General features: G+C 44.4%; 1 protein-coding gene across 1 annotated transcript; it reads right to left on the bottom strand.

Moving 5' to 3' along the window:
- Positions 1–354: 354 nt before the first annotated feature.
- Positions 355–24,442, bottom strand: FAXC (failed axon connections homolog (Drosophila); the record flags this gene model as incomplete). Its single annotated transcript, XM_009084824.1, has 5 exons — positions 355–638; positions 3,100–3,216; positions 10,106–10,323; positions 17,395–17,591; positions 24,307–24,442. Coding segments are annotated over 5 exons (952 nt in total), but the record flags the coding sequence as incomplete, so codon positions are not given.
- Positions 24,443–24,870: the final 428 nt, after the last annotated feature.

Raw genomic sequence — 24,870 nt, 5'->3', positions numbered from 1 at the left:
TAAGATATCAACACAAACCAGCTGTGACAAATGCTCCACTTCCCAGACGTCTGTCCCACTTGGATGGGGGATCTGGTTTTGAACACAAACAAAAATGCAGATTCAAAGGTCCTGTTGCCCTCTAGACCTCCAGTTTGTCCATGTGTGTTTTAAATAAGTGTTTACCTTGGTTCCACCTGAACAGTTACACAACATGAAATACAGTTGAAATAGTCCAAGTAGCATGTGACAGTTGAGTCAAGCACAATGGTCTCCTCCAAAGTGGTATAAACCTTTTCCTGACCTGAAGGAGAAAATACATCAGACTGATCCCAAGAAACAGCTTATCTGCACAATGGAAGATGCTTATACATGTCACTTGCATTGTTCATGATCTCTGTAATCATCCATGTCCACATCCGAATCAAAGAGGGAGTGTCCAGTGTAATCTGTGTCAGGGGTTTGGGAAATACTGTTCCCTTCCTCATCAAATGTTTCTGTCCTTGAATAAAAACTGAAGTCCTGCAAAGGGGAGTAAGTCTTGCTTGCTTCGCTGCTTTCCTCTGATTCATACAGAGTGTTATCATCATCATGGTGCCACTCTGGCCAGAATTTCCTCCTTATTCTTTCACAATACATAGCAAGGTTAATCAGTTCACCTGCAACACAACACAACAGTAAATATATCCAGTCAATAAGGCTCTAACTCACCTACTGATGCAAAAACACATAAGCACTGTGTGGAAACAAATTGCACAGGGTTTTTCCAAAGAGTTTTCAAAATCCCAAGATCCCATCAATCCTCTTAGCAGCTCTGTTTTAACTTTCATGCAACTTAACATATGTATTATTAACCCACATACAACAAGAAGGGTTACACTGCAATAATCATAGAACCACAGAATAATCAAGATTGGAGGAGACCTTAAAGATTGACTCCAACCATTAACCTGCCACTCTGCTGGAATCCCTAAACCATATCCTCCAGCATCAGAGATACAGATGTCTCTTAAACATTTCCAGGGATGGTGACTCCACCACCTCCCTGGGCAAATCTATTCCTGTGTCTGAACACCCTAACAGGGAAGAAGTGTTTTCTAACATCTAATACGAATCCCTCCTGTCTCAGCTTATGACATAAATGTGTGTTCATGCAAATAGCAAAATAATGATCCCAAATTCGATCTTTACAGAAATAAATCAAGACACTAATACTATAAGTTTATTGTAGTTAATGTTTTGCTTAATTGCATACACCTGGTTTGTCAGAAAGGGACTTGGCAGTGCTGGTGGCAGTGGCTCAATATGAGCCAACAGTGTGTACAGGTGGCCAAGAAGGCCGAGGGCATCTTGGCCTGGATCAAGAACAGTGTGACAGCAGGACTAGGGCAGTGATCATCCCCCTGGACTCGGCATTGGGGAAGTCACACCTCAGTGCTGTGTTCAGTTTTGGGCCCCACACTTGAAAAACGACATTAAGGCACTAGAGCAAGTCCAGTCAAGGGCAACGAGGGCAGAAAAGTCTGGAAAACATGTGGTATGAGGAAGGACTGAAGGAATTGGGCTTTTTTAGCCTTGAGAAGAGGCTCAGGGGTGACCTCATGGCTCTCTACAACTCCCTGACAGGGTTGTAGAGAGGTGGGGAATGTCTGTCCTGCCATGGCTGCAGGGAGAGGACTAGAGGGAATGGTCAAAAGCTGGGACAGAGGAGAGTCAGAAGAGATGTTAGGAGAAATGTCTTCCCTGTTAGGGTGTTCAGGCACTGGAATAGATTGTCCAGGGAGGTGGTGGAGTCCTGGAAGTGTTGAAGAGGTGTCTGGATCTGGCACTGGAGGATCTGGTTTAGGGTTTAGGGGTTCCAGCAGTGACAGGTTAATGGCTGGAGTTGATGATCTTAGAGGTCTCCTCCAACCTTGATGATTCTATTCTGTTCTGTTCTATTACTCTAAAGGCAGAATTTGATCCTACATATACACAAAACTCGTTTATTAAAGCACAGTGAATTTGGGGGTTTAGCCACCAGATGGCAGCGTTGGCTGCAACATAAATTCACATTTTTAACTTTTTATAGGGTCACCGGCTCAACCCCAATGACTTGTGCTTATACATACCTGTATGCCTACAGGATAAATTACCAACAAAATTTAAAGAAGTACAAAATAACAGCACATTAAAGGGAAGATGAATGTGTTATAGAGAATCCACCATAGTGCTTGGGTATTTGCATCTATTACTTTCCATTTATTGTCATTAGAGACAAACTAATTCAACAAACATAGTATTCCTTCATCAAAGACCTGGGCCCTTCAGAATTTTGTCTGTGATTCCTCAGACATCGTGGGGATGAACTGCATAGCCAATATTTATGTCCTCATGTGCTCATTATTAAAACTTTGAGGAAAAGAGTAAGTCTGTGCCTCCTATCCATCAGTTTAGTAGAGTTCTCTTGCAAAGAGTAGAAGTACACGTCAGATTAATTCCTTTTACACCTATTTCACATCCTTTTCCTCTTTAGCTCTTCCTATTTCCCATACTGTGTGTTTTATTCTCAGGAGACATGCAAAGATACTTTCACATCCATACCACCCCACAAGAGAAAAAAAAGAACCAAACCACTCTGTGGAGGGGAGGGATAATTTGGACTCCAATTCATGCAAAAACACAGTGACTCCAAAGTCAGGCTGGATTTCTTCCTGGCCCAGCATCTTCAATACCTGCAAAGGCTGTAATTCCAGTAGGACAATAGCACTTGCAGTTCTACTGTCAATGAAACTACTCAGTTCAGCAGAATTTGGCTCCTGGCTGTGCTTCTGTCTTCCCATACTTTACCCAGCATTCATTCCTTAGAGGCTTTAAGCCTTTGTCACGTTAAACAGGCAAAAGATCAAGTACAGGAATAGAAACAATTACTGTGTAGAACATAAGAGAGGAAACAAGCAAGAATTTTAAGAGAAAACAACATTACAAGATACAAATGCTACATCAAAGGCAAGAACAGTGTGCAGTGCAGCTGAAGTGCTGCTGCTGCAGTCTTCAAAATGTTCTTCCAAGGTGCTCCAAGTTTAAACATGAAAGATGCCACCAATAGCTTTTCATCAGAGATCATTTAAGCTTTCTTACCTTTGATTAGTCTCTCTGGTCGAGTCCCTGGTAGTGTCCACATTGCCTGTGCCAGATGCCCAAAGACAGTGGCATCAACAGTGGAAACAGTTGATCCCATAATGTACTTCTTGTCACCTGTTAAATACAACAGGAAACATTTCTTGACTGGACATCACTTTTCCCCAATTAAAAAAAATAAATCCACAATTACATCTTTTATTTTTTTTTACTCAGATAATTTAGCTGAAAAGGTTCACTTGTCCAAAGACAGGGATTCAACACTGAATAGGGTTCCAAAGCCTAGGGTTCAGGTAAGCAGGTGAAACATTCCTGCAGCTTCCTCTGCATTCACCACTTCTATACCCAGGTCAGTCACAGAGCCACCACTGGCCAAGGAAGCTCCTCTGCTCCTCACAGCTGGCAGAGCACACACACTATACTAGTTCTGCTGTATTTAACATCTGCTCTGCAGCCAGCAGTACCTGAAAGCACAATTTTCACCCTGGTGCAAACCCAGAATCATTCAACCACAATTTGAAATCATGAATTTGTTGAAAGAAGGTGCTCACTTGTCTCTCATGTGTGCAGATCCAGGTTCAGTTTACTCATCCAATCAGTCAAAACAAGAAAACCAAACCCAAAGCTTTCCTTTCCCCCTATTAGAATCATAAACCATCAAGGTTGGAGAAGACCTCTAAGATCATCAACTCCAACCATTAACCTGCCACTCTGCTGGAACCCCTAAACACTAAACCAGATCCTCCAGTGTCAGATCCAGACACCTCTGAAACACTTCCAGGGATGGTGACTCCACCATCTCCCTGGGCAATCTATTCCAGTGCCTGAACACCCTAACAGGGAAAACATTTTTCCTGACATCTAATCTGAATCTTCCCTGTCTCAGTTTATGGCCATTCCCTCTAGTCCTCTCCCTGCAGCCATGGCAGGAGAGACATCCCACACCCCTCTACAACCTGCTTTGTGCAGGCTGAAACAGATGTACCAGTCAGACTGGCACTGACTGCTCAGAAATGACCTGCATCTCCAGGAAGAGGACAAAGCCATAGGCAGGAGAGAACAGGTTCTCCCACACACCACCAGTGCAGTGTTCCCACCCCCACGGATCCCTGACAGGTAGAAACCAAACAGAGGCATGTCAGGCATGCAGGCACTAAGTGAAACACCAGCCCTTTGGGACTCTTCTGGTCCACAGGAAGGATCTATCTGCTCCACACTGCTGTTCTGCTTACTCTCCGGGCACCCCAACGTCATGATGGTCCTAAGTGGCCATTACAGCACAAACAGATATATAACTAACTAAGACAGGGAAGAAAAATCATGTTTCCAAGCCACTGTTTGCAACAAAACCTCCAGTGTGAGCTTGTTTTCCCATCACAGGCATGAGCCTTGGAGCAAAGACCACACACAGAGCACACAGGTGAAACATGCAGTGCTGCAGAGGTTAGGTTAGATGGTTGCACTGTTCCTGCCTTGGCCCAAAGTGCTATAAACTCTGTGAAACGTGGCACGTAATTGAATTCTCCAAATCCAGTTATCCCATCTCCCCAGGACATTCTTTCCCAGCCCATTATAAGCTGCCTGTAACTCAGCAGGTTATTAAATGTTAGGGTTATTGAGTGAGTTGAAAGAAACTGTCCAGCAGTAAAATGCATCAAATTCCAGCATACAAGCACTGCCATCCTCCTGTACAATGGCACAGCAAAGCAGAGCTCAGGAATAACCAGTAACAATAACCTCCTGTAGCCTGTCAGATGTCATTTGAACACGCAGTTAACTCTCCCCAGCTCTTTCACAGTTACATCAATCTACTCTTTGCAAACTCTGTACAGGGTAAATGTTGATTCTTTTCAGTATTTATGTGATGCCTAGCATTCAGCCACCTCAAACACAGCTCAAAAATTGGCCCCTAAACCACAGTTATATGCCAACACTAGGAATTTAGCACCATGCAACTGGGTCTTGAGATTCAGTCATATCTGGGAAGTAATACTGTTGTTTCCATCCTCCTGCAACTAAGGCAGGGAGGGAGGGCTGAACCATCCCACTTTCTTGCAAATGGAGTGTAGTCCCCCAGGCACAGCACTTCACACCTTCAGGTGCATAGAGACAAAGGGCAAGAGGAAAAAATAAAGCTGTGGGCTCATAAAACTGCAAATCTGGTTTTAAGTCATGCTGCACCACATCATATGGACTCTGTGCACATTTTCTCCCACCAGCTCCAATCTGTTCTCAAAACTTTCTGTGCAGCTTTTGTCCAAAGACTTTGTGACAGACCAGATATCTCCGTGTCTGTTTTTATGCCAGAGTACACAGCACCTGTCACATCAAGGCTGCCATAGGACTGATCATCTCAAACACCTCTCTGCACTCCCTGGCTGATCCCACAGAAATGAAATCACCTGGTCACAGTGGACTTGGATGAAATTTGCACTACCCAGGAATGAGAGCACACAGATCCACTGTTTACAAATGCATGCACTAAGGAATTCAAAAGCAGTTCTTTCAGCACTTGGGCAGGAAACCCTGGCAAAAAAAACAGATCTATGAGACACAGGCAGAAGACCTACACCCTTCCACAGGGTGCACAGCCCTTGCAGGAGCTATATGTACAGCCCTTGCAGGCTGCTACTGGCCATTTCAACTAACTCTAGAGGCTCACGTTCAGGGTTGGTCCCACCTCTGTGCTGCAGCTCTGAGCATCCCTGCCCTCCACAAAACAACAAATGCTTCTCAAAATCCATTTCAGGAAGCTGCTGCCCAGTTCAAAATCCTCATTTACCAAAAAGCTTGAGGCAGGCAGACAGCTGAGGGGGCACCAATGGATTTATGGGCACTGCTTGCTCACTTGCATCTTTTAAACAATTACCAAAATGTTGCCCCTGTGAGGACAGGCTGAGGGAGTTGGGGCTGTTCAGCCTGGAGAAGAAAAGGCTGAGTAGAGACCTCATAGCAACTTTTCAATATCTGAAGGGGCTACAGAGAAGCCAGAAAGGGACTCTTTGTAAGGAGCTGCAGTGACAGGACAGGGGGCAATGGGTACAAAGTGAAAGAGGGGAAATTTAGGTTGGATTTTAGGAAAAGGGTTTTCCCTGTGAGAATGGTGAGACACTGGCACAAGCTGCCCAGGGAGGCAGTGGCTGTCCCAACCCTGTCAGTGCTCAAAGCCAGGTTGGATGAAGCCTTGAGCAACCTGCTCTGGTGGGAGGTGTCCCTGCCCAGGGCAGGGGGTTGGGACTAGATGACCTATAAGGTCCATTCCAACCCCTAAAATTATATTAGATTATATTTTTATATAGCTAATTCACATGCTCATTCCACCCACTTTCTTACACTACTACTGAGCAGTAGGAAACTGCTATACTACAAGGAAATTACATTTGTGGTTTAAAAACTACAGGACAGAGAGCAGGATGATACCAATGGGACCGGCTGATCCATCACAATTTCCATGTTTATAAGGGATCTGAAAGAGTCTGTCAGGGAAATGGGCACAGGGGAGAAGGAGAAATGATTCTCAGAAATGAAAAATTTAGAAAAGCACCCAAGATGTGACTGGGAATGTCAAAATGAGTGTCACAAGAACTGGCAGCTGCCAAGTTATAATTCTCTGGAAACAGCGCTTGGAATTTAAAAGTTATTCTTGTTCCCCAGTGAATGTTCTCTGTTAAGAAATGGGGAGCATTAATCTGATATGCCTGATGACTGACAGCCATGGCTTGGTATGTGCAGCTCTTCTGCACGATCAGCATCCTTTTTAAGCTCTTAAGATTGCCCTCTAACAGCCAAAATCCCAACTACTTCTGGGAAAACATTTGGAGGGGAATCCACATATATGTGGAGAGGAATCTCACAAATATTGTGCAGGCAATAAGCTGACTGACCACCCCCTCCTTCCCCATGTGGAACAGGAGAGTTTCTAGTCAGGCTGCAAGTCTTCATTCCTACCTCCTGTCTGCATTCCAGGATGCTACCTGGAGGCCACAGTTACTAGACCCAACCATAAGGTCTCCCTGATCAGGAACTGGAATAGATTGCCCAGGGAGGTGGTGGAGTCACCATCCCTGAAGGTGTTTAAGAGGCATCTGGATCTGACACTGGAGGATATGGTTTAGGGTTTAGGGGTTCCAGCAGCGACAGGTTAATGGTTGGACTGAATGATCTTAGAGGTCTCCTCCAACCTTGATGATTCTGTGATTCTATAAACAGCTGGCTGGAGAAAACCTGAGCATACCAACCTTGATGATTCTGTGATTCTATTAGCAGCTGGCTGGAGAAAACCTGAGCATATTGATGTGAAAAAAACTCAAGGCAATTATAGGAAAGTAGACAAACACACCAATAACCAAAAGGGCAAATATAATGATTCCTATAACCACACACTGACTAATCTGACATCCATTTCAGAGGGGAAGAAGAAAAAAACCATACACCATTCAGTTGGCAATGTAGTAAAATAACAGGAATACTGCAGATGCCCTTTGAGGCTTTTTGAAGTACAAGGGCACACAACATTCTCAACAACAATCTGAAAGCAAGAATAAAACTTCTGCTGATAACATATGTATTATACAATTAAAAATTTGATACTGTGAAGAAATGCTTGAGGATTTCCAGTTATTTCATAGAATCATCAAGGTTGGAGAAAACCTCTATGAACATCGAGTCCAACCATTAACCTGTCACTGCTGTAACCCCTAAACCCTAAACCAGATCCTCCAGTGTCAGATCCAGATGCCTCTTAAACACTTCCAGAGATGGTGACTCCACCACCTCCCTGGGCAATCTATTCCAGTGCCTGATCGGGGAGACCTGAACACCCTCACAGGTAAAACATTTTTCTTGACATCTTATCTGAATCTCTCCTGTCTCAGCTTATGACCATTCCCTCTATTTTCCTCTATTTTCCCCACCAAAACCAAAAAGCAAGTGACTGTCTATAGCATTTACCTTCACAAGATGACCCAAGCCACACAGGAGAGGAGGAAGAACTAGGAAGAGCATCTGCCTGCAGGCTGGAATTGGACAAACTCCAACAGATCTGATTTTGAACAGGTTTTGGTGGTGACTAACATCTGCCAACAATTACTAATAAAAGTGGTGGCACCTCCACCTCCTGAAACCTCATAATTAAAACTGGATGGCTTTTAGAAAGACAGCAAAAAGGCACATGCCTCAAGACAGCAATCAAGCAGTCTGATTCACAGAGGTCTGTCTAGATGATTAAGTGGTCCCTTTGAACTCAAAATTTTACAAATCTGAGTGTCAGTACAGACTCCAGAGACGGAAGGATGCAGACTTCAAATAAAGAAATCACAAGACTTTTACAGGTACTCAGGAACACGTTTTAAGTTTTCTCTTGAAGGCTATGTCTACTCTTGTCAGAGATGTCTTTAGCACAGTCATATCCATTGCTGCACTGTTTAGCCTGCCAGTGTTGCTAGCCTGAACCAGGGGGCTTGGCTGAGATCCCAAGTCATAGGCTGCAGTTGCTCCAGCTCCCATCTCAATCCATTCCTCTTTATGATGAACATGGATCCACACAGTACCAACCTCAAAGTTACAACAATCCCACAGAGGAGGGCACAGAGCTGACCACAGCTCTGCAGAAGACAGGCCCAGACCTCCTCATCTAAAATGAGCTGATCCTTCCCTTCCTCCCTCTAAAAGAAAAGGGACCTCTTAAGCTCCAAAGAGAAGGTTTGCTTTGAAGAGGCACTAGAAGAGCTAACTGTTTTTGTTAACAAATGAAATGCAACATCAGAAAGCACTGACAAAAGAGGAGCTGTCAACAAATCTTCCCCTTGCCCATTGTGCCCATGCATCACATGTCTTTCACCTTGTTCCCAATCCAGCAACTCGGCAGGTTTGTTTCAGAAAACAAAGTTACAGGAAGCTCTACTCACTCCCATCTAGGTCCACTGCAAATATCTTCCTTTCCCAAACACCTCAGAAGTCCAGAAGTATGTTTCTTCCTTCCCTTTCTCAGCAAGCACTCAGTTTCTGCCTTCTGCTGGGCCCTCCTCACACTCCTCCATCCACTCCATGCTTATCTCTGGAGAGCATGCACAATATGCTCTCCCTCTGGAGCCCAGGGAAGGAAGGTGTAGGTGTCCCTCCTGTCCTCCACTCAGTAACCTCTTTAAAGCAATCATGACAGGGAACAAAGCAGCCACACAGGTACCATCTCTCTTGGTTCCTTGTGCAAGAGAGACATATGCTCAATGCATGCAACAATCTGCCCCAAACCAATTCCTCCGAATGCAAATTTTACCCAGACACACAATATGCTTAGCTCTCAGCAGAGCAGAACACAAGAAGCACAGTGCAGACAGCTCCAGTATAGATTTCAGCCTGAGCTACACAAGAGAAATGAGGTTCATGTGATTCTAGCTAAGTGAGTTCAGCCTTAACCATATGGGATCCACCTCGGACAACCAAGAAGACTAAACCCACCTACTTTGACAACACTGAACCATCTCCCACTAGGAGCTTTGAATAAAGCTGCTTACACCAACTAAATACAATGAAGTTCAGCTCATCAAAACAGCACCTGCAAAGGGGTTTCAAGTGACAGCCTCATAATGACCACTACGAGTCCCATGAAATGAAAAAATGAGACACTCCATACACCCCCAAAAATATAAATAAGAGGTTTCATTTGCAGAACTAAACACCACATTTTCCTAAATTTACATAGCAATGTGCTCTCCCACAATTGCAGGCCATGTTTTTCTCTTCTGGACACACACACTTGGTGCTCAGAGAAGAAAGCCTCTTATGCCTCTAGACACACAATTTGGCAGCAAACAGTAGGGGAAAGAAACACTGTCCCTGGCCAGAGCAAGGTGTGCCCTGAATGACAGCAGCAGTGCAGCTCCTACTTTCTGCCAAATGAGATTATTTCCGTATGTGCTCAAGCTGTCAGGAAGCTCTTGAGGTCAATTTCCTCCTGTGGACAAAGGGCTGTGAACAAAGAGGCCATGCATAACTCGCTGTACCTTACCCAGGAGTCCTGCCAGAGTCCTCATGTCCTTCTCCATCAGAGTGTACATCTCCTCCTCCGAGAAGCGCCCGATGCCGTGGCCATACATCTCCCGCTTCACAATCCCTTTGGTCAGGTGGCAGAAGATCCACTTCAGCAAGTCGCTGAAGGGGCCAAACAGAGAAACCATCTTTTGTGTCTCGTGAAGGTTTTCCACCCATTGGCAATAAGCTAAAGTCCTACAAGGATGCAAAAAGGAGTTAGAGCGGTACAACCCTCAGACAGTCCATCACCACCCTGCACAGGCTGACACAAAGGTCAGGCAGGTGATTGCTCACTGCTCTGATGGGGAGGAGGTTTCCATAAACAGCAGATCCTGTGGCAACTCGGAGTGACAGCAGAGCAAACTGACTCTGCTGTACTTCCACAAACTGCCTGGTGCTTATTCTCACAGTAAATCATGACTGACTTCAAGAGAAAATGAGATACACATTGAAACATAAAATAAAAGCTGTGGAATTCTGCTAAATTTGTGTAACAAAACACAGAGCCAAAAGGATTGATTGGCTAAAGATGACTGACTGCACTGGGTTTAACCCCAGACAGTGAGTGGCCAAGAGTCATGTGGCTGCTCACACTCCCTCCTTGCCCTTTCCCCACACCCTGATGGAATTGGGAGGAGAAACAACAGTAAAATATATAGATTGAGATGAGAACAGTTTAATAATTGAAAAAACTGAGAAAATACTAATGCATAATAAAAAGGGAAAGAAAAACCAATCAAACAAACCCAGTGATGCACAATACAATTGCTCACTACCCATGGACTGATGCCAGACCCTGTTCCCCAACCTGGATCAGCCCCCCCAGGGTAATTCCCTCCCCAGTTTATATACTGGGCATGATGTACTACGAACAGTTTAATAATTGAAAAAACTGAGAAAATACTAATGCATAATAAAAAGGGAAAGAAAAACCAATCAAACAAACCCAGTGATGCACAATACAATTGCTCACTACCCATGGACTGATGCCAGACCCTGTTCCCCAACCTGGATCAGCCCCCCCAGGGTAATTCCCTCCCCAGTTTATATACTGGGCATGATGTACTACGGTGTGGAATATCCCTTTGACCAGTTCACCTGTCCCAATAATAAAAAGGGAAAGAAAAACCAATCAAACAAACCCAGTGATGCACAATACAATTGCTCACTACCCATGGACTGATGCCAGACCCTGTTCCCCAACCTGGATCAGCCCCCCCAGGGTAATTCCCTCCCCAGTTTATATACTGGGCATGATGTACTACGGTGTGGAATATCCCTTTGACCAGTTCAGGTCACCTGTCCCAGCTATGCTCCCTCCCAGTTTCTTTTGTATACCTTCTCACTGGCAGAGCACTAGACACAAGAAAGAAAACATCCTTGATTTAAGATAAACACAACCTAGCAAAAACCAAAACATCAGTTTGTTATCAACACTGTTCTCATTCTGACTCCAAACACAGCACTGTACCAGCTACTGAGAAGAAATTAACTCCATCTGAGCACACCTGGGGAAAACCACAACAACAAAACAGCCCACAAAGAAATCAATCTTTCCCACCAGTCTGTTCTCTTTCCTTTCTATATTGCTGACACTTAGACAAGCAGTAACTTCATTCCAACATAAATATTGAAGCACTACTTTTACAGAAGATCTCTCTCCTCCCCAGAAACCAACAGTGACATGATCTTTTAAAAATAAAGTTTGAAAAATGAAATCCAAAGCCTGGGCTGCTTCCAAAGGAGTGTGGGCAGCAGGTTGAAGGAGGTGATTCTGCCCCTCTGCTCTGCTCCAATGAGACCTCACCTGGAATACTGCACACAGCTCTGGTGTCCCAAACATCAGAAGGATATGGAACTGCTGGAAAAAGTTCAGAGCGGGCCACGAAGCTGCTAAGAGGACTGGAGCTTCTTGCCTATAAAGACAGGTTGAGGGAGTTGGGGCTGTTCAGCCTGGAGAAGAGAAGGTTGTGTGGAGACCTCATAGCACCTTGCAGGATCTGAAGGGGCTACAAGGAGCTGGAGAGTGACTCTGTGTAAGGAGCTGCAGTGACAGGGCAAGGGGCAATGGGTTCAAATTGAAAGAGAGGAATTAGGTTAGATATTAGGAAAAAGCTTTTTCCCTATGAGGGTGGTGAGACACTGGCACAGCTTGCCCAGGGAGGTAGCCAATGCTCCAGCCTTGGCAGTGTTCACAGCCAGGTTGGATGAGCCTTGAGCAACCTGCTCTGGTGGGAGGTGTCCCAGCCCATGGCAGGGGGTTGGGACTAGATGATCTATAAGGTCCATTCCAACCCCTAAAATTCTATCATTCTATGATTCTATGAAGGTGTAGTGGTTACTGGGTTGATTTTCTCCTGCTGATCAATCTCAACTCTCTCAGCCTGTCTTCACAGGAGAGGTGCTCCAGCCCTTTGATCATCTTCATGACTCTCCTTTGGATCTGCTCTAACAGGTCCACATCTTTCCTATGCTGGGGATCCCAGAGCTGGACACAGGTGCAGTCTCACCAGGACAGAGTAGAGGGTGAGAATTGACTCCCTTGACCTCTTTTGATGCAGCCCAGGATGTGGTTGGCCATCTCACTCAGCTGGTTCATGTCCAGCTTTTCATCTAACAGAACCCACAACTCCTTCTCCATAGCACTGCTCTCAATGAGTTCTTCTCCCAGTCTCTAAGTTATTATTTATTACTAGAATAAGCTAAGAAAAACTTGTTCCCTGAAAGCACTGCTCTGTGTCTTGCAGCAAGTTGCTTTAGGACAACAGACCTGGCCTGGGGAAGGGCAACAAGAATAAGAAGCCAAAACAAAATAGACAAAGAATACAGGGGACTGCACTGCAGTATTTTTAAGTCACCCCACAGTTGCACAAGTCTAACTTGGCCCTATGGACTTGCCAACACTATTGCTCACTACATCAGCAAGCTGCCACCATGCCCATGGTTCTAATTTCATAAAACAGGATGAATAAGGTTTACCCCAAAGCTAATTAGGCTATACTTTAAAGCAAAAATACATTCCCCTAGAGCTCACTTGTTTGCTCTGCAGGAGAAAGTCTTTGGGCCTGAAAGAGGCAGAAATCAGATCAGGTGTTTAATGACCAGGACAGCAACACAGGAAGAGCAAAACTGCACAGGATTTAGGTAATCCTGCTTAGGCTAACCTGTCAAGCACAAATCTTAGACATCTGCTTGTCACTTTGAATGAGTAGAATTGTCACATGTCCCAAATACCAAATTTACAGAGGCAGTAAAAGCAGGTAAATAGACAATCACAGAGTTTACTTCCAAAATTGTATGGGCTTGAGTACACAAAAGCAAAGAAAAAAGTAGGCTCGGATTCAAGGAGTTAAAAACACTTTTAAAACTGGATTTACAAGCACTTTGATAAAAAATTCAATTCAAAGGTTCATTAATCTGTGTTCCCTACCAAAACATGCTTCTCAGCATTTTATGCCATCCATCACTTCTCTGCTCAGACTACATTACTAGAGTATTATCAACATTACAAAAGGTTAGGAAATGCCAGAAATTGGGCAGTCTACCTAATCCACTTCAGCACAGCATCACTATACATTTTTAAACTACAGTTAGCATTTATGGGATGACATCAGTATTTTACATATTGGCCTGAGCAGAGCATTTTGGGAAACATTAAGATTCCCATTTGTGCCAGCACATCTGTACAAACCTTAGAGTATAAATAAAACAATAATGCATTAAAGAGCAATGCTGTGGCCATGAAGTAAATCTGAAGTCTAAACGCAACAGCAGCTTTGGCCTCAATACATAAATCAGGCTAGGAGATGAAGAAAGTGACTCACCAACAGCAGCTTGCCTGATTATCCCAAAACTGCCTGAACATTAAGGTAAGGGGGAAGTATACACAAGGATGTGAACTGGGGGTTATTTTTCCTATCTGAACCTGTGCAGCCTAGAATTTCTTGATATACAAAAGGATGAGAACAAATTCATCCCACAATCAGCTGTAGAAACCCACCTTCTGTGTGACTTCCCATTCATCATTGCTAGCAGTGGGAGAGCCATTGCTTTTAGGATTGACTTGATGTATTTAAACTTATTTACATCATAAACATGCTTTATGTTTAACACATGGCAAGTCTGAATACTGATCAAAGTCAGAGTCATTTGTATTCTCATACCATGCTTTTCCTGTACTTACATCACTCATCACATACGATGCTTACAGGGTCTTCTTGAAAGATGAAGCAAAAAATTAGTCAAATCTATGTGTGTGTGTATATATATTTATACACACACACTTGTAAATCACTACAGTTGTGTCTGACAATACAGCTGAACCAATCCAATGGGTTAGTCTGGTTAAGCTGAATACTCAAGGCTTTATGTTCTCAGTAAGCACATTAGTGTCACCAACCTAAGATCTCTCTCCTGAGATCAAAGTGACAGAAAGCATCTCACAGTGCCTGCTAGCCCTCCAGGCACCTGGAGCTGCCTGGCCTGAATCCCAGAAGTGTTGTCAAGACCAGCATGCCAGCCCCTGAAGGAAGTGAGAACCAGACCCATCTTACACAGAGGTCTGACCCCAGGAACACACTGCAGATACACCAAAAGCTCAACACATCCCTGAAGGTGACTGTGGGTTCCCCACTGACTTCTGAGGGCCCATGAGTCACTGCAGGCAGTGGATGCAACCCAGAGCAAGCCTAGAGCAGAAGATAAAAGCTTGCCCTAGATCCAGGACCCAGGGTGAGAGCCACAAAATTGGTCTGCTCCCACCTCTTCCCTGCTGACTCTGCCCAACACCCATTCAGGTTAGTAGGCTTTTGTTCTTTTGCTGATTTAAACATAGCAAAAGCCTGATGGTTAAGACATTCTCCAGGGACAGCAGCTCCAAATCAGTCTTGTGCATCTCAGAGATATTCTCTAATGCCAGCACAAAAATAGGCACACTGGCTGTCTTTCTGCCTGACCCCTGCTAGGTGCCACAGCCTGGGGTGGAGGCAGCCTGACCAGAGGCTGAGGCTCCTGACAGCTCTGCACTGCTCTCAGCTCCAGCAGAGCAGACACTTCCACCTGTAAGAGGCACTAACTGCTGAAGATGAGCAATTACCTTGGCAAAAGCTAAATGTTTCAGGAGGAAATGCTGAGCACCCCCCAGGATTAGCTCCATCCAGAGACAGCACACCACAGGATGTACTTAGCTTCTTTGCTCAATAAATGTACTACAGTGTTACTTATTTATGATGAAGCTACTTTGATGCTGCTGGCAATGAAACAGTATTAATCACATTTTATATCACTGCTTTGGAGGCTTGATTTTATAAAGCTTATTCTGCAGGAAGGCAACCACTTTGTTACAAATTCTTCACTGTGGAACTTGAGGACACCATGAACAAACCCTAAATGCCTGGTGGGAAGTAGGAAGGTTCAGGGACCAATGTGAAGGGATCCCACAACCACAGATGCAGCATTGTCAAAGAGAAAAAACATGGTCCTAGACAGCAGAAGCCTGGTTTTATTTTGGTTTAATTACAGGATGGTCAAAGTTGTTATCCAGGAATTACAGCAGTACAACTGTGACATCTCAAAGCTCAGGCCTTGCCTAGTACAGAGAACTGGCATGGTATGACCTCACCAAACACAACAAGCCTCTAGTGCAGCCACACAGCAGGGACCTACAGGAAGACTTACAGTTGGATGTTTTACTACACTGCAGCAAAAATACATGCCTTGGAGAAACTCAACTGTGTGACTATGCAGGAAAGGCCACAGGGATACACAGCCAGGCATGCACCTCTCTGTTCATGCTTGGTGTAACTCTACCCACCTGTTTTAATGCCACCTCTCTGGGTCAGTGCCTGAATTCACAGTACCTGTCCCCACACTCCCCCATGTCATGCCCAGCAGTGCTGAGCCAGCCCAGAGGGAGCCTGGATGGACAGACAGCCTCACAAAGAAAGTACACTCTGTAACTGAGACACAGCAGCAGCATAAGCTTGTCATCAGTAATGATACATTTAAAGCAGTTAAGTCTATGGACCACGAAACAACTGACACTAAGTCAAGGAGATGGAGAATTAGGAGTCTAAAAGGTTCCATCCTCCCTTTGGCAGCTATAACAACTGAGGATGGGAAAATGAACACCAAAAAGAAGTTACATTTGCAGGCTGCTTCTGTCAGGTTTTCGAGGCTACACAGATGGGTGTAGCTGGTGAAGGTCACACTTCTTGGGAGGCAGAGACTCCATTTCTAAAGCAAATCACTTCAATCTGCTACTGAATGCTAAAATTGCTCTCAGGAGGCTCTAAAAATTATTTGAAGAACTCTACAGACACATGTCGCTGCTCGTCTTCGATCACAAGGTGAAAGGGAAAGCAAGCAAATGCATTCAATTTAAAATCACATATTGTTTTGAAGGAAAAAAGTGCAAGATAAATGCAAAACTTAGTATACCAAGGGCTAAAATGCATATTAAAATATAAACTATTGTGCCTGCTAAGGCAGCAAATGCAGCATCCAAGATGCCACATCCACCTGATACTCCTATGAACCCAGACTGAATAGGGCACTTAAAAGGACTGAAATGTAAAGCATTATGAACCCAGACTGAATAGGGCACTTACAAAGGACTGAAATGTAAAATAGGGAGGAAATCACAGGTATTCTTTTCAAAGGTGTCAGCAAAATGCATATATTACCATCAAGGTTGTATTTGTATTTTCCATTCATGTACACACTTCAGCTTCTTGGGATACTGTGACTAATACTGTATCCTATCAATTGGCAGTGTTGCCAACAATGCTTATTAACAGGAGTATCCTGTGTTACAGGAAAGGCAATAATCTGTGTGCTCTGGAGCAGTAAGATCAGCAACTGTAAGAACACAATATTCTGGATTCACTACAAACACTGGATCTGTTCTCCTGGTTTTGCCCCCAAAGCACACATGCATTCAGCCACCTTGACCTTTTGCTCTTCCTTAACAAGGTCACATTGAACAGGACAGAGGAACATTCCATTGCTGCTTCCTCCCACAAAGCTGCAGGCAAAGGGCCTGACTTCACCTTGCTTATGCAGCATAAATTTTCAGGGGAATAACCCCTGGCTCACACCAGTGGACACAGATAGCAGCAGCAGTTTTCTAGGAAGAAGAGAGTTATGAAGTTAATAATTGGGTGCCCAAGCTTTCTGCAAGAGAAAATAAGAATTCATGTCCAGGCACAAGCTCAGGGGTAGATCTGACAACACAAGAACACAGTCAGCTTTGCCATGCAAACTTACCAGTACAAGTGCTCCTCTACCATTTTTGTCACAGCTCTGGAAACAGCTCTTTCATGAGGACCGAGGTGTTTATTTAAATTCACTCCAAGTTTCTCTTCCAAGAAGTCAATAATGAACTCGGTGCCAGATACTTTCTTGTGGTTGTATTCAATCCAAGGCATTTTCCCTTGTGGGGAAAGTTTTCCATCAAAATAGTTCTAAGAAAAAAAAAATCAAGTAAACAAACAAATATACAGAAAAAAAAGATCCTTCAGGTTCTGTTTCAATGAGAATCAAAAATGCAAAACAGTTTTCTGTGTTTTTAAAGGCAACATTATCCAATTAATTAATGCTCTAGAGTAGTAGTAGCTGTTCAATCAGAGCAGCAGCTTTACTGCATATGACAATTCAGATAAAATGATTTCCAGGCTCTGCTAGGTTTACACACTTTTATGTTGGATGCCATGTGACGGAACATGTCAATCAGAGCAGCAGCTTTACTGCATACGACAATTCAGAGAAAATTATTTCCAGGCTCTGCCAGATGTTACACACTTTTATGCTGGATGCCATGTGATGGAACATCGTTTAAATACCTGGGCTATTTAAGCACTGGAGATGCTCAGATAGAAACATAGAATCATCAAGGTTGGAGAAGAACTCTAAGACCATTGAGTCCAACCATTCCCCTGCACTCGGTGCTGGTGAGGCCACACCTTGAATCCTGTGCTCAGTTCTGGGCCCCTCAGCTCAGGAGGGACATTGAGGGGCTGGAGCAGGTCCAGAGAAGAGCAACGAGGCTGGTGAAGGGACTGGAGCACAAGTGCCATGAGGAGAGGCTGAGGGAGCTGGGGATGTTCAGCCTGGAGAAGAGGAGGCTCAGGGGAGACCTTCTCACCCTCTGCAACTCCCTGACAGGAGGTTGGAGTCAGGTGGGGGTTGGTCTCTTCTCCCAGGCAACCAGCAGCAGGACAAGAGGGCACAGACTCAAGCTCTGCCAGGGGAGGGTTAGGTTGGATCTTAGGAAGAGATTTTTTATGGAAAGAGTAATGTGGCATTGGAATGTGCTGGTGGATTCACCATCCCTGGAGGTTTTCAAGCTGAGACTGGATGTGGCACTTAGTGCCATGGTCTAGCAACCACGGTAGGGTTGGACTTGATAATCTTGGAAGTCTTTTCCAATCCAGTTGATTCTATGATCTCCCAGAAGATTATGTTTCTTATTCTAAGCAAGTTTTAATCACAGGACTCACAACTAAATTGGGTTCCTGCACCAAAAAAGAGCCACACTTTTCATGTTAAAAGTACTTTGAAAACAATTCACTACCTATCTCAGACAGCTGCATTACCTCCAAGGATTAAACACACACAATCACGAGTGCATATGAAAGGCATATCATTCCCTCACTGAGCAGCAGGGAAATCTGCCTTCTGCAACTTCAAAACTTAGAGATGTCATGCATTTACAGACATGTTACAATTGGTTCTCCAAGAGCCCAGCACAGTACAGCACTGCTGCATTGCTGAATACTGGTACTCCTGCTCAGCATAGCACTCCAAATGTATTTTCCCCATTGGAGAAGGTGAAACACCAGAGATTACAGAATTTATGTCTCATACAAACAAGATAGGAATTACTGGCTGCCAAAATGGGCTCAGACATTTGTCCTAAATTCTCTTACTCCTGAAGGCAGAGACACAAGGCAGAACTTTCTCCCTTTCTTGTGATCCCAGTCCTCACATCCTGTTATTTAGGGAATGAAAATTCCTAGCTCAGAGAGCCAAACCATAAAGGCTCAGAATAAAGGCTCTGCCCTCAGTCTCTGGCAGTCACCCTAAGCATCTCAGGACCTAATTGCTGGAGGTTTAGGGTTTGCAGTCCTGGACTGATCTGTTTGGGTCTCAAGTATTTACCCTTCCTGAATCCACTTAGAATGGATTAAGGTGCTCTCACAGCAGTCCACCAAAACACAACTCCTGCTCGGTCTGAGAGCACCAGCATCCTGCCTACCACTCAAAATGCAGATGTGCAATGCACTACAATCATGGAGCCATTCCCAGAGGCTCTTCCCTTGTGGATGAAAACAGATGAACGGGTAACACTGCTGGGAAACAATGCCTTCTGGCAGTAGCCTCTTCTGGGACTTGTGCCCAAGCAAACAGCATGGTAGGGACACTGGATTATATAATGTCTGATCTACTGCACCCCTGGGTGGGTGAATAAAGCAACTGAATCCTTCCCACCTGCACGTGTGGGTGCCATGGGGGTCATTTCCATGGGGAAAATAATGGAATATCTGAAACTGAACAGAGAGCACAGCCCCATCACTCCACCTTCCAGACCTTTCCTTCATCTAGAAGGGTCTTTGAGCACTAACACTGACTGATAGGCTTCCATGATTTTTCATTATCACTTTACCACAGAAGCACAAGCTTTTTCTGGAACTGCACAGTGTCTCTAGAAGGCACTATGCATTGCTGGCTTAATCTTCCTTAAGCCCTTCCAGTATGAGAGTTCCCTTCTTATGCACAAACACTGATGCTCTGCAGAAGCTACTAGACTGCAAGATGTTTATTACTTATTTCAATTACTGAAGTCCATAGCATTTACCACACAGAAAAAAAGTAACATCATCTTATTATTCAACTGCACATTTCTTCAAGCATAGATATCTAATGTATATACATGGACTAAAAGGATTTTCATGTTTCATTACATACAGTTTGCCAAAACAAAATAGGAAACATCTTTTCGTGACCTGAGAAAACCTCAGTCTCTTGACAAATCTGTTATACTGTTCTTGCATTCACTGTTCTCAAACAGGCATTTTTAGGCTTGAAACCTCAGGATCCTTATGGCTGCCACTAATTGCCATCAAATATTTATCAGTTTTCCACTGAAAAAAATTGCTCCAGCTGCAAAGCAGGGAAAAGCTATGGGATTATTACTAAAAACCAAAACCAAACCAACATGCCTCACAGTACATTTAACTGAACTGCAGCTGGCAAAGCAACAGTAATGAGAGCTCCTCAAAACCTCATTTATAGAGGAATTTATACACAGAATGGCACAAGGCATTTCTGGGGTAATTTTATAGTACTAGCCAGAAGAAATTAGACTTCACATTTTCAATTACTGCTGTTTATGTTTTTACTTTTACTCATGTCTCTTCCCAAGGCAGCTACCATCTTCACAGACATGAAAACAGCACATTTCTGCTGTGCTAATTATTTATCAGGTTACATAAAAGCTCAGCTCTTCATTTTCAGGAGGGAATCAAGGAACACCCAAAAGATATCCATGAGCATCCAAAATGGGCTCTTTCAAAGCAGGCTTTATCAAAAAAAAGCATCCAATGCTTTGAAAAAACAGCTAGGCATAATGGCAGCTCTGGCAAGGTGGGGCAGCCCCAATGATTTTTGATGGAGAACTCACACATAGAAAGGCAGATTCAAGCAAACATAAAGCACATTACAAGAGCACATCTGTTGAGACAAATTCAGATGAGAGTAAGGTAGGAATGTGTCACCCTGTTCCACTCCTCACATGCCATTAAAGCATGTTGTGTAACATACAGTACATAATTCAATAGTCTGATGTGCTACAGCAAAGGATAAACACAAGGAATTGGAAGAGTAGAAGCACTGACCACCTCACTGCCTGTTCTTCATCCCATTTCACAACCCTCCACTCAAAGCAGCCCCTCCTCAGCACAGTGATGACCACAGCAGGTCTCCTGAGATGAGCACCAGCTGCCACCTGCAGTGCTTCTCTGTCAGAGCCTCCACCACCACACAGGGAAGTGAGCAAGATGTTTCCTCCTGGATCCAACCATAAACTCCTACACAACCTGCCCTAGTCCCTCCCAGGCAGCTGTCAGATGCCTCTGGCACTTACAGCATTCTACCTGGAACACAGTCATGAGAGAAGAAAATAAAAGTCTCCAGGTAGCCCAAGTACAAGAAACTCCAGCCAAGAATGGTGCTACTTTCTGCTCCCCTCCCACTGAACCCCACAACAGCATCCATGCCCACCACTGCCTGCCAGAGCCCAATGCAATGCCATACTCCTAATACAAGGACAGAAACAAAGTGCTTCTTCCAGAAAAAACCAGTTGTGCCCTCAGCTCATAAGCTTACCTCCAGCAACTTACCTCTAACACCCTACAGAGGGTTGGTAACCCCACAAACACCTGCAGTCTGTGTAAGCCAGCATGGCTAAAAGCAGCAAACTGGTGATCCTAGCACCCATGGGACCCATTAACCAAGCTGGGTTAAAACCAAATAAACCAAACCTTCATGGGTACAGCTAGGCCAGCTCTGATCCAGCATGATCTGCCACAGAAAAGCATGTGTAGGATGGGACAAGAGGCAGCAGCTGAAGGTAGGATTGTTTCTTTTGACAGTCCTGTTGACCTATGGCCACTTAGTGTGCTCACAGCTAGAGAGTAGGGATAGAGAGAGATGCAACACCACAACACAATGCTGACCTTCAGTACAGAAAATAATGGGGGGAGGACAACCCTCTGGAAAGCTCTCTCTGCGAAAAGCTGGGTGACTCACTTCTAACCAGCATGAGCTCTCTAAACAACTCCATCCTGAATCACACCAATGCACGGTGCTATCTTTTACTGTGTCCTGTCACAACCACCTCTCATGCTGCAGCTTTCTTTAGCTACTCACCACCAGAGCAACCTCTGAACTGCATCAACTGCCATTAGAAAGAAAACAGATCTCACCAAAATAGGTTGGGCTCAATGATCTAAGAGGTCTTTTCCAACCTTAATGATTCTGTGAAAATAGTCTTCCCTTCAACATGAGATTTCTACCCAAATTACTTTGTGGGGAGAAGCAATGTGGACAAAGGTCCTCCTGCTCCAATGGCATGTTCAAACTTCAGAACCTTTCAGGTTCTGTAAACCTAAATGAGGAAAATATATCCCAAAGGAAGGAAATCTTTCTCTTTAGTGTTCTGAAGTATCTAATTTAAGTACTGCTAAATTGTAAGATAATGAAGATTAAACTCAGGCTATTAAAGACTTAAGCAAAATGTACTAATTGGGTTTCCTTTCACATCCTATATGAATAAGACTAACCACATATGAAGCTGAATGAATATCAACCATGAATGAGTTTAAAAAGAAGTTGTAATAGGCCTGGCTTTCCTTGCACAACACTGGACATAAAACATTCTTCCTAACGTGGTATGCAGCAGTAAGAAGTGACTTGAACCCATGGGGGTTAAATGTGGAACTTACCCACAGCTCAGCCTCTTTGAGACATAGAAAAATACCAAATTTACACCACTTAGGAAAAAACAGAGGGAGAGGAGATAAAAAACCCGTTTTCTTCTTAAATCTTTGTTATATATATCACCACTGATACAGAATCACAGAATCAGTTAGGTTGGAAAGGACCACAGTGGGGCATCTGGTCCAGCCTCCCTACTCCAGCAGGGCCAGCCTAGAGCTCATGGCTCAGGATTGTGTCCAGATGATTCTTGAACACCTCCAGTGAAGGAGAATCCATGACATCTCAGGGCAATCTGTTCAGTGCTCAGTGATTCACACAGTAAAGTTCATCTTCATGTCCAGGTGGAACTTCCTGTGCATCAGTTTTTGCTGTTACCTCTTGTTTTATTGATTTCTACCACTGAGCAGAGTCTGATCCATCCTCTTGGCCCTTCCCATTCATGAACTTGAATACACTAATTTGGTCCCTCTCAGTTGTCACTACTCAAGCCTGAACAGGCCCAACTCCCTCAGCCTTTCCTCATCTGTGAGGTGCTCCAGTCCCTTCATCATCTTCCTTACTCTCCTCTGGACCTGCTCCAGGAGCTCCATGTCCCTCTGGTACTGAGGAGCCCAGAACTGGGCACAATACCCCAAGTGTGGCCTCATGAGGGCTGAGTAGAGAGGTAGGATCACCTCCCTGACCTGCTGGCAATGCTCTTCTTAATGTATCCCAGGATTCCATTGGCCTTCTTAGCCACAAGGACACACTGTGACTCACAGACAGCTTGTTGTCCACCAGGACCCTCAGACCCTCAGCTCTGCAGAGCTGTTCTCCAGCAGGTCAGTGCCCAACCTGTGCTGGTGCTTGGGATTATTCCTTCCCAGGAGGAATAACCTGTTGTAATACACTGTTGTATCATCTTAAAGGTGCTCAGTGCTTAACACAAAGAGAAAGAAAACCATCCCACATTTCACAGAGCCTGAGTGCTCTGCAGCTTGCCAATACCACAACGTGAGCACCAGCCTCACAGCATCACCACTAAAGCTTCACACTAAAGGGCAAGACTGCTAGATTCAAGTTTCCACCCTCACAGCTTTCATTCACTGGAGTAGCTCGGCCTTCATCCCCTGCAGAAAAATGCCCTGGGATGCACCCGGCCATAACTAAGGAGCAGTATCTGTGACCTCTAAAAGCAATCCTGTCTCACTTCACTGGGGAGGAAGCACCAGTGATGGGAGGTGAAGCAAAAAACAAGCTCTCTTCCCAGGAGAGCTCCAGAGAAAAACCCTCCAGAAAAGTAAGAAGCTGCAGCTGTCTAATCTTGATGTCTTTAGCATGGTGAAATTCAAAGATCAGATAATGTCACGCTTTAGTTTTGGGGTGTTATTTAGTGTTATATAGACTTCAGACTACTATTCCACTTCAGCGTTTCCAGCCAAGTTAACTTCTTCACATTCATTTAGCTCTGCCAGTTAAACCTACAGCCTTTCTAGACCAATCTTATTCAAGTCATATCTTCAAATTTTATACACCAAATTTAACTGGAGACATAAAAGTGCTAGTATACCCACCTAGTTGTAGGTGTATGTTTACATCTCCCTGGGGGAGATGGGGGGGAGAGGAGAGATGGGATGCCTATATGCCATTCCATGCAATTACAGAGAGCTGCAACATAAAGGAAAAAACTGCACATTGTACCTGGTAAGGTAAATCAGCCATCCTCAAGTACGTTTCCATTTTCAGACAGAAGGGAGATAAACTCGGAACACCATTCCTAGGCCTTGAAAACTGATGCAGTATGATAGCATCTTTCGAATCAAGCTCTTCCTCTTTCCTGTCAAAAATAAAATGGGATTTAAAAACAAAATAGAAAAACAAAAATCACCCCACAAAAGCAGACAGGTGCATGATGATGATCCGTTTATACATTGATACATTGATGATACAGTGATGATACAGTGAGGATACAGTGAGGATACAGTGATGATACAGTGAGGATACATTAAATACACAAAGGAGAAACGCTGGGTTAGGCAACACACACACACATCCTCCCTTCAGGTCTGCTGCAGGTTTTGCCTGACCGTGTCCGGAGGCAGCAGAGGGCCCATACCCGCAGCAGACACCGCGCTGGGACCACCCGCCCCGGGCACAGCCCGCACGGACCCCGCGGGGAGAGCGCACGGAGCATCCTCCCAGCGCCGCAGCCAAGGGCGAATGGAGGGGGAGGGAAAGAAGGGCAAAACCAACAGAATGGCCAAA

The sequence above is a fragment of the Acanthisitta chloris genome, unplaced genomic scaffold (assembly GCF_000695815.1).
Source record: "Acanthisitta chloris isolate BGI_N310 unplaced genomic scaffold, ASM69581v1 scaffold8041, whole genome shotgun sequence".
NCBI classification, from domain to species: Eukaryota; Metazoa; Chordata; class Aves; order Passeriformes; family Acanthisittidae; genus Acanthisitta; species Acanthisitta chloris.
This window is presented reverse-complemented; position numbering and strand designations above follow the sequence as displayed.